Below are 10,671 nucleotides of genomic sequence, written 5' to 3' on the forward strand. Positions count from 1 at the left end.
CTTATTCTGTGTTCAGTGTATGTTTGGCTATCATGGTAAGGAATCCTAGTAATTTGTTATCATTATACAATTAATTAGTGATCACGTACCTTCTTTTCAACGGTGTTTTCAGCACGGTATCCTTGGTTACATTGGGGCATGGCCTTGGTACTGAAGCACAGTTGGTTTCCTTGTTCAACGACCATGAGGCGGTGGCTGGAACTTCCACGTTGTTGGTTGTTCTTGTTGTTCTCGTCGCTGCCTTGGTTGTTTCTGTTGTTTTCATTGCTGTTTTGGTTGTTGCTGTCGTTTTCGTTACTGTTTTGGCTGTTGTTTCCATGTCTGGGGCTACGTCTGTTGTTCTTGTTTCCAGAGTTGTTCTGGCTGTTGCTGCTGTTATCATCATCATCATTCTTGTTGAAAAATCCCCAGAGTCCTTGCAGATTCAATCGTTTGGCGTCAGCCCAACGTCCAATGTTCTTTTCGTTGATGACTTGTTGGAATTGAACTTGTCTCTTGGGGGCACAGAAGTCTTGGTTAGAGAGTCTGGAGTTGTCTCTGTTGTTAGAGGACAAGGAGTAGGTGGCAACGAAGTCTTTGGCTTCTCTGACGATGCAGTTTCTTGGGGTGATGAAGTCGGTGGCTTTTTCTCCAGTGAAAGATCCACAGAGTCCACGAACTCCGTCTCTGAAACGGTCGGTGGCTTGAACTTGAACGCGGCTTCCATCGTAGTTGAGTCTAAGTCCATGGTTGGGCATGTTGACGATGACTTCTCCACTGGGCAGAGCGTAGATCTGAGCAATTCTTTGGTTTTGGTTGTCGGTGACTTCAGTAACGCTGTTCTTGGAGGCTCTTTGGTCTTTCTTGTTGACTTGGATTTTGGCGTTGGCACCATCGTTGTTGGAGGAAGAGGGTTGCATGTCAATAACATGTTCTCCGTTGTTCAAGACGATTTTGAGTTCCTTTTTGTTTTCTCCGGATTGTTTGACCAGGATGGTGACGTTTTCTTGTCTTTGGGTTTTGTAGTCAACTCTGTTGTCTTTTCTTTGTTTGGGAGCAGAAGTCATGAGCACGTACCAAGAGTCTTTTTCAAGGTTCAGTGGGTAGGTCTTGTTGTCGAAGGTTTGACCGGATGATCCATCAGCAACACACACAGCTGAAACACAAAATTAGCAAAAGTATTAGGTACTTTAAGTAAGGTAAGTACCCAACCTATGTATTTTATTTGCGATTTGAAAATACCATTCAACCATTAACTGAAATTTTCTTTTAACACTAAAAATGACAAGACAATGCATACAAGTGCAATTGAGCAATTGTTTGTGTATGTTCTGTAAAATTATACTCACGGTTGTATTGGCCATTGAATGCAGCGTATCCTACTCTTTGGTCTACATCGTATTGAGCGTTTTGGATGAGGATGTGTTTAGCCATGTTGGAAAGTGGGAGGTTGTTGAATTGAGAGTTGGCGTGTGGGGCTTCAATGGAAACATTGACGGATTTGTGGTCTTCAGCAATGTTCACTCTGACTTTCAATTGGTCGGCTTGGTTGGAAACAGCAACAACATTTTCAGAATTGTAAGCAAATCCAGCGTAACGGGCGATTCTGTAGAGTTGGTAGGTTGCGTTCATCAGCTTTTGTGGGATCTTTTCGTATTTGATGGTGAGAGAGTATTCATCAAGAGCATTGGATCTAGCAGTGACGTTGCGGCAAGCATTGAGAGCATAGTCTCTTTGTTCCATTTGTTTTCTGCATTGTTCAGCTTGTGGGTGGTTGGCAATGTATTGTTTGCGTTGTTCGGATTGTTCGAGTTTAGCCTTGATGCTGATTTTAGCTCCAGATTGAGCATTCTCTCCCCACATGGCTTCAGCGGCGATTTGCATGGCAGGGTCTTCCTTTTCAGATCTCATGAAGTTCATTTCGGAAAGTTGGGGAACTTGAGCAGTGGCGGCAACAGCCATCTGAAAGTGAAAGGGAAAATGGTTATTTAAGAGAGCTTTTGATTAGGCCTTTTGTAACATTCAAATTTTTCCTCTACCTACTGTGAAATGTTGAATCAATGTTGTACGATAGATTTGTTTTATACTTACTTCAAATTTGGATGATTGAGCCGGAGAAGCATGGTAGAAGAACAGGAACTTGGAATTCTTGTCAACTGGGCTCTTGGCAATGGCAGCAGTCAAAACATATTGAGCGTTGTTGTTTCCTTCGAATTCGGTCAGGATTTCAACTACAGTAGCGGCAGCATCTGGAAATACCAAAGAAAAATCAAGAGCTTAAATCGAGACAGTAACTTTTAGAAGAACCCATTTAACTTTGCAGAGAGGTTCATTATAGGATGTAGATCAAAAGTGTCCGCGGGAGGAATTTCTAGAAATGTACGCTTCGGCCGCTATTTTCGGTCATAATTTTGAAGAAGGTCGAAAATATTTCGGACTAAGTCAAGCAAACTAAACTTACAGGTTCAATAAATTATGTATATCAAAAAAGGCCCTGGACTGAGTTTCCAGAAATTTACGGTCGGCAGTTATTTAAGGCCAAAGTTCCTCTATTCGGTCCTTAACATCGGAAAAAGAGTGAAAGGAGTTCGGCCTTCTACTGACTTTACCTTTCGGTTTAGAGGTCTCAAACTTTGCAGAGAGGTTCATTATAGGATGTAGATCAAAAGTGTCCGCGGGAGGAATTTCTAGAAATGTACGCTTCGGCCGCTATTTTCGGTCATAATTTTGAAGAAGGTCGAAAATATTTCGGACTAAGTCAAGCAAACTAAACTTACAGGTTCAATAAATTATGTATATCAAAAAAGGCCCTGGACTGAGTTTCCAGAAATTTACGGTCGGCAGTTATTTAAGGCCAAAGTTCCTCTATTCGGTCCTTAACATCGGAAAAAGAGTGAAAGGAGTTCGGCCTTCTACTGACTTTACCTTTCGGTTTAGAGGTCTCAAACTTTGCAGAGAGGTTCATTATAGGATGTAGATCAAAAGTGTCCGCGGGAGGAATTTCTAGAAATGTACGCTTCGGCCGCTATTTTCGGTCATAATTTTGAAGAAGGTCGAAAATATTTCGGACTAAGTCAAGCAAACTAAACTTACAGGTTCAATAAATTATGTATATCAAAAAAGGCCCTGGACTGAGTTTCCAGAAATTTACGGTCGGCAGTTATTTAAGGCCAAAGTTCCTCTATTCGGTCCTTAACATCGGAAAAAGAGTGAAAGGAGTTCGGCCTTCTACTGACTTTACCTTTCGGTTTAGAGGTCTCAAACTTTGCAGAGAGGTTCATTATAGGATGTAGATCAAAAGTGTCCGCGGGAGGAATTTCTAGAAATGTACGCTTCGGCCGCTATTTTCGGTCATAATTTTGAAGAAGGTCGAAAATATTTCGGACTAAGTCAAGCAAACTAAACTTACAGGTTCAATAAATTATGTATATCAAAAAAGGCCCTGGACTGAGTTTCCAGAAATTTACGGTCGGCAGTTATTTAAGGCCAAAGTTCCTCTATTCGGTCCTTAACATCGGAAAAAGAGTGAAAGGAGTTCGGCCTTCTACTGACTTTACCTTTCGGTTTAGAGGTCTCAAACTTTGCAGAGAGGTTCATTATAGGATGTAGATCAAAAGTGTCCGCGGGAGGAATTTCTAGAAATGTACGCTTCGGCCGCTATTTTCGGTCATAATTTTGAAGAAGGTCGAAAATATTTCGGACTAAGTCAAGCAAACTAAACTTACAGGTTCAATAAATTATGTATATCAAAAAAGGCCCTGGACTGAGTTTCCAGAAATTTACGGTCGGCAGTTATTTAAGGCCAAAGTTCCTCTATTCGGTCCTTAACATCGGAAAAAGAGTGAAAGGAGTTCGGCCTTCTACTGACTTTACCTTTCGGTTTAGAGGTCTCAAACTTTGCAGAGAGGTTCATTATAGGATGTAGATCAAAAGTGTCCGCGGGAGGAATTTCTAGAAATGTACGCTTCGGCCGCTATTTTCGGTCATAATTTTGAAGAAGGTCGAAAATATTTCGGACTAAGTCAAGCAAACTAAACTTACAGGTTCAATAAATTATGTATATCAAAAAAGGCCCTGGACTGAGTTTCCAGAAATTTACGGTCGGCAGTTATTTAAGGCCAAAGTTCCTCTATTCGGTCCTTAACATCGGAAAAAGAGTGAAAGGAGTTCGGCCTTCTACTGACTTTACCTTTCGGTTTAGAGGTCTCAAACTTTGCAGAGAGGTTCATTATAGGATGTAGATCAAAAGTGTCCGCGGGAGGAATTTCTAGAAATGTACGCTTCGGCCGCTATTTTCGGTCATAATTTTGAAGAAGGTCGAAAATATTTCGGACTAAGTCAAGCAAACTAAACTTACAGGTTCAATAAATTATGTATATCAAAAAAGGCCCTGGACTGAGTTTCCAGAAATTTACGGTCGGCAGTTATTTAAGGCCAAAGTTCCTCTATTCGGTCCTTAACATCGGAAAAAGAGTGAAAGGAGTTCGGCCTTCTACTGACTTTACCTTTCGGTTTAGAGGTCTCAAACTTTGCAGAGAGGTTCATTATAGGATGTAGATCAAAAGTGTCCGCGGGAGGAATTTCTAGAAATGTACGCTTCGGCCGCTATTTTCGGTCATAATTTTGAAGAAGGTCGAAAATATTTCGGACTAAGTCAAGCAAACTAAACTTACAGGTTCAATAAATTATGTATATCAAAAAAGGCCCTGGACTGAGTTTCCAGAAATTTACGGTCGGCAGTTATTTAAGGCCAAAGTTCCTCTATTCGGTCCTTAACATCGGAAAAAGAGTGAAAGGAGTTCGGCCTTCTACTGACTTTACCTTTCGGTTTAGAGGTCTCAAACTTTGCAGAGAGGTTCATTATAGGATGTAGATCAAAAGTGTCCGCGGGAGGAATTTCTAGAAATGTACGCTTCGGCCGCTATTTTCGGTCATAATTTTGAAGAAGGTCGAAAATATTTCGGACTAAGTCAAGCAAACTAAACTTACAGGTTCAATAAATTATGTATATCAAAAAAGGCCCTGGACTGAGTTTCCAGAAATTTACGGTCGGCAGTTATTTAAGGCCAAAGTTCCTCTATTCGGTCCTTAACATCGGAAAAAGAGTGAAAGGAGTTCGGCCTTCTACTGACTTTACCTTTCGGTTTAGAGGTCTCAAACTTTGCAGAGAGGTTCATTATAGGATGTAGATCAAAAGTGTCCGCGGGAGGAATTTCTAGAAATGTACGCTTCGGCCGCTATTTTCGGTCATAATTTTGAAGAAGGTCGAAAATATTTCGGACTAAGTCAAGCAAACTAAACTTACAGGTTCAATAAATTATGTATATCAAAAAAGGCCCTGGACTGAGTTTCCAGAAATTTACGGTCGGCAGTTATTTAAGGCCAAAGTTCCTCTATTCGGTCCTTAACATCGGAAAAAGAGTGAAAGGAGTTCGGCCTTCTACTGACTTTACCTTTCGGTTTAGAGGTCTCAAACTTTGCAGAGAGGTTCATTATAGGATGTAGATCAAAAGTGTCCGCGGGAGGAATTTCTAGAAATGTACGCTTCGGCCGCTATTTTCGGTCATAATTTTGAAGAAGGTCGAAAATATTTCGGACTAAGTCAAGCAAACTAAACTTACAGGTTCAATAAATTATGTATATCAAAAAAGGCCCTGGACTGAGTTTCCAGAAATTTACGGTCGGCAGTTATTTAAGGCCAAAGTTCCTCTATTCGGTCCTTAACATCGGAAAAAGAGTGAAAGGAGTTCGGCCTTCTACTGACTTTACCTTTCGGTTTAGAGGTCTCAAACTTTGCAGAGAGGTTCATTATAGGATGTAGATCAAAAGTGTCCGCGGGAGGAATTTCTAGAAATGTACGCTTCGGCCGCTATTTTCGGTCATAATTTTGAAGAAGGTCGAAAATATTTCGGACTAAGTCAAGCAAACTAAACTTACAGGTTCAATAAATTATGTATATCAAAAAAGGCCCTGGACTGAGTTTCCAGAAATTTACGGTCGGCAGTTATTTAAGGCCAAAGTTCCTCTATTCGGTCCTTAACATCGGAAAAAGAGTGAAAGGAGTTCGGCCTTCTACTGACTTTACCTTTCGGTTTAGAGGTCTCAAACTTTGCAGAGAGGTTCATTATAGGATGTAGATCAAAAGTGTCCGCGGGAGGAATTTCTAGAAATGTACGCTTCGGCCGCTATTTTCGGTCATAATTTTGAAGAAGGTCGAAAATATTTCGGACTAAGTCAAGCAAACTAAACTTACAGGTTCAATAAATTATGTATATCAAAAAAGGCCCTGGACTGAGTTTCCAGAAATTTACGGTCGGCAGTTATTTAAGGCCAAAGTTCCTCTATTCGGTCCTTAACATCGGAAAAAGAGTGAAAGGAGTTCGGCCTTCTACTGACTTTACCTTTCGGTTTAGAGGTCTCAAACTTTGCAGAGAGGTTCATTATAGGATGTAGATCAAAAGTGTCCGCGGGAGGAATTTCTAGAAATGTACGCTTCGGCCGCTATTTTCGGTCATAATTTTGAAGAAGGTCGAAAATATTTCGGACTAAGTCAAGCAAACTAAACTTACAGGTTCAATAAATTATGTATATCAAAAAAGGCCCTGGACTGAGTTTCCAGAAATTTACGGTCGGCAGTTATTTAAGGCCAAAGTTCCTCTATTCGGTCCTTAACATCGGAAAAAGAGTGAAAGGAGTTCGGCCTTCTACTGACTTTACCTTTCGGTTTAGAGGTCTCAAACTTTGCAGAGAGGTTCATTATAGGATGTAGATCAAAAGTGTCCGCGGGAGGAATTTCTAGAAATGTACGCTTCGGCCGCTATTTTCGGTCATAATTTTGAAGAAGGTCGAAAATATTTCGGACTAAGTCAAGCAAACTAAACTTACAGGTTCAATAAATTATGTATATCAAAAAAGGCCCTGGACTGAGTTTCCAGAAATTTACGGTCGGCAGTTATTTAAGGCCAAAGTTCCTCTATTCGGTCCTTAACATCGGAAAAAGAGTGAAAGGAGTTCGGCCTTCTACTGACTTTACCTTTCGGTTTAGAGGTCTCAAACTTTGCAGAGAGGTTCATTATAGGATGTAGATCAAAAGTGTCCGCGGGAGGAATTTCTAGAAATGTACGCTTCGGCCGCTATTTTCGGTCATAATTTTGAAGAAGGTCGAAAATATTTCGGACTAAGTCAAGCAAACTAAACTTACAGGTTCAATAAATTATGTATATCAAAAAAGGCCCTGGACTGAGTTTCCAGAAATTTACGGTCGGCAGTTATTTAAGGCCAAAGTTCCTCTATTCGGTCCTTAACATCGGAAAAAGAGTGAAAGGAGTTCGGCCTTCTACTGACTTTACCTTTCGGTTTAGAGGTCTCAAACTTTGCAGAGAGGTTCATTATAGGATGTAGATCAAAAGTGTCCGCGGGAGGAATTTCTAGAAATGTACGCTTCGGCCGCTATTTTCGGTCATAATTTTGAAGAAGGTCGAAAATATTTCGGACTAAGTCAAGCAAACTAAACTTACAGGTTCAATAAATTATGTATATCAAAAAAGGCCCTGGACTGAGTTTCCAGAAATTTACGGTCGGCAGTTATTTAAGGCCAAAGTTCCTCTATTCGGTCCTTAACATCGGAAAAAGAGTGAAAGGAGTTCGGCCTTCTACTGACTTTACCTTTCGGTTTAGAGGTCTCAAACTTTGCAGAGAGGTTCATTATAGGATGTAGATCAAAAGTGTCCGCGGGAGGAATTTCTAGAAATGTACGCTTCGGCCGCTATTTTCGGTCATAATTTTGAAGAAGGTCGAAAATATTTCGGACTAAGTCAAGCAAACTAAACTTACAGGTTCAATAAATTATGTATATCAAAAAAGGCCCTGGACTGAGTTTCCAGAAATTTACGGTCGGCAGTTATTTAAGGCCAAAGTTCCTCTATTCGGTCCTTAACATCGGAAAAAGAGTGAAAGGAGTTCGGCCTTCTACTGACTTTACCTTTCGGTTTAGAGGTCTCAAACTTTGCAGAGAGGTTCATTATAGGATGTAGATCAAAAGTGTCCGCGGGAGGAATTTCTAGAAATGTACGCTTCGGCCGCTATTTTCGGTCATAATTTTGAAGAAGGTCGAAAATATTTCGGACTAAGTCAAGCAAACTAAACTTACAGGTTCAATAAATTATGTATATCAAAAAAGGCCCTGGACTGAGTTTCCAGAAATTTACGGTCGGCAGTTATTTAAGGCCAAAGTTCCTCTATTCGGTCCTTAACATCGGAAAAAGAGTGAAAGGAGTTCGGCCTTCTACTGACTTTACCTTTCGGTTTAGAGGTCTCAAACTTTGCAGAGAGGTTCATTATAGGATGTAGATCAAAAGTGTCCGCGGGAGGAATTTCTAGAAATGTACGCTTCGGCCGCTATTTTCGGTCATAATTTTGAAGAAGGTCGAAAAGAGTTCTCCCGTGCTCAGGACTTTATATTACGGCCCAAGTCAACCAAACTAAGCCCAGAGGTTCAATGTAGATCAAAAATGGCCCTGGGCCCGGATTCCAAGAATTTACGGTCGGCCGTTATTTAGGACCAAAGTTTCGCTATTCAGAACTTAACATTGGAAAACGAGTGAAAGGAGTTCGGTCTTCTACTGACTTTACCTTTCGGGTCAGGGGTTTCAAATTTTGCAGAGAGGTTCATTATAGAATGTAGATCAAAAGTGTCTGCGGGACGTTCATCGAGAAATGTACGGTTTGGCCGCTATTTTCGGCCATAATTTTGAAGAAAGTTGAAAAAAATTCTCCGTCCTCGGGACTTTAGATTTCAGACTAAGTCAAGCAAACTAAACCCCCAGAGGTTCAATAAATTATGTAGATCAAAAAAGGCCCTGGGCCCGATTTCCTGAAATGTAGGGTCGGTCATTATTGAGTTCCAACTTCCTAAGTTTTGCTATTCAGGGCTTAACATTGGAAAAAGAGGTAAAGGAATTCGGCTTTTTACTGACTTTACCTTTCGTCTCAGGGATCTCTAACTTTGCAGAGAGGTTCATTATAGGATGTAGATAAAAGTGTCCGCGAGACAAACTTCGGGAAATGTACGGTTCGGTCATGATGTTCGCCGTGCTTGTAGTGCATGATTTATTGTTTTAAAATTTAGACTGTTGATTTAGACGTAGAAGCAAGAAGCATAGTACCCACTATATGTAGGGCGCTCTTTTACTGTTGTCATATTGTAGGATACAATTCCATCATTCTTGGTCGGGATTTGAACCCCCTTGATGTAAAGGAGTCTTGGATTTTCACTGAGTAGTTTATTATATTTGTTCATAATTTTCAGTATTAATGAATTTATTTAATTTTGACATCCTTTATAAATACTATTAGTAAAATAGTATCATGATTTTCAAGCTTAGAAAGATATATTTAGAAGGAAAAGAAGAAGAATATTTACTTTCTGTGCTGATATTTCATGTTTACATATATATTTCTCTAGGAAACTAAAGCTACATTGGTGGGATCTACTACTAATTAACTAAATAAGGACTACTCTACGTGCTAAATTCTAAATCTACGACTAAGTTCAACTATTCTACAAAATAAATAATCCCATGGGAAGTTATTCCAAGGTTGTGCCGTTCTATTTAGGCAGCAACACATTTGGTTGGTACTTCAACGGTGATGGTCTTGTTGGGGTTTTTCTTTTGCATGGCAGCGATGTGTTCACCTCTGCGAGCTTGTTCTTTCCATTGTCTGGCTAACTGTCCGTCTTGAACACAGTGGGCATCGATCTGCAAACAGAAAACACAAATTAGTTAGTAACTTATTCAATGTCCTTGGGATTGTAGAATCATACCTTATTCTGTGTTCAGTGTATGTTTGGCTATCATGGTAAGGAATCCTAGTAATTTGTTATCATTATACAATTAATTAGTGATCACGTACCTTCTTTTCAACGGTGTTTTCAGCACGGTATCCTTGGTTACATTGGGGCATGGCCTTGGTACTGAAGCACAGTTGGTTTCCTTGTTCAACGACCATGAGGCGGTGGCTGGAACTTCCACGTTGTTGGTTGTTCTTGTTGTTCTCGTCGCTGCCTTGGTTGTTTCTGTTGTTTTCATTGCTGTTTTGGTTGTTGCTGTCGTTTTCGTTACTGTTTTGGCTGTTGTTTCCATGTCTGGGGCTACGTCTGTTGTTCTTGTTTCCAGAGTTGTTCTGGCTGTTGCTGCTGTTATCATCATCATCATCATTCTTGTTGAAAAATCCCCAGAGTCCTTGCAGATTCAATCGTTTGGCGTCAGCCCAACGTCCAATGTTCTTTTCGTTGATGACTTGTTGGAATTGAACTTGTCTCTTGGGGGCACAGAAGTCTTGGTTAGAGAGTCTGGAGTTGTCTCTGTTGTTAGAGGACAAGGAGTAGGTGGCAACGAAGTCTTTGGCTTCTCTGACGATGCAGTTTCTTGGGGTGATGAAGTCGGTGGCTTTTTCTCCAGTGAAAGATCCACAGAGTCCACGAACTCCGTCTCTGAAACGGTCGGTGGCTTGAACTTGAACGCGGCTTCCATCGTAGTTGAGTCTAAGTCCATGGTTGGGCATGTTGACGATGACTTCTCCACTGGGCAGAGCGTAGATCTGAGCAATTCTTTGGTTTTGGTTGTCGGTGACTTCAGTAACGCTGTTCTTGGAGGCTCTTTGGTCTTTCTTGTTGACTTGGATTTTGGCGTT

The 10,671-nt window shown here is 40.7% G+C and overlaps 2 protein-coding genes across 2 annotated transcripts; both read right to left on the bottom strand.

Moving 5' to 3' along the window:
• Positions 1-59: 59 nt before the first annotated feature.
• On the bottom strand, positions 60-2,239 carry LOC103523873 (vitellogenin-1-like). Its single transcript, XM_008488883.3, has 3 exons — positions 2,071-2,239; positions 1,329-1,941; positions 60-1,135 (listed from the first exon to the last, which is right to left on the bottom strand). Exons 2-3 carry the CDS (start codon positions 1,939-1,941, stop codon positions 75-77), a joined length of 1,674 nt encoding a protein of 557 aa, XP_008487105.1. The 5' UTR covers positions 2,071-2,239; the 3' UTR covers positions 60-74.
• A 7,156-nt stretch (positions 2,240-9,395) lies between these two features.
• On the bottom strand, positions 9,396-10,665 carry LOC103523874 (vitellogenin-1-like). Its single transcript, XM_008488884.1, has 2 exons — positions 9,892-10,665; positions 9,396-9,737 (listed from the first exon to the last, which is right to left on the bottom strand). The coding sequence occupies exons 1-2, from the start codon at positions 10,540-10,542 to the stop codon at positions 9,591-9,593; spliced, it is 798 nt and encodes a 265-aa protein (XP_008487106.1). The 5' UTR covers positions 10,543-10,665; the 3' UTR covers positions 9,396-9,590.
• Positions 10,666-10,671: the final 6 nt, after the last annotated feature.

Source organism: Diaphorina citri, unplaced genomic scaffold (genome assembly GCF_000475195.1).
Source record: "Diaphorina citri unplaced genomic scaffold, Diaci psyllid genome assembly version 1.1 scaffold49772, whole genome shotgun sequence".
NCBI lineage: Eukaryota > Metazoa > Arthropoda > Insecta > Hemiptera > Psyllidae > Diaphorina > Diaphorina citri.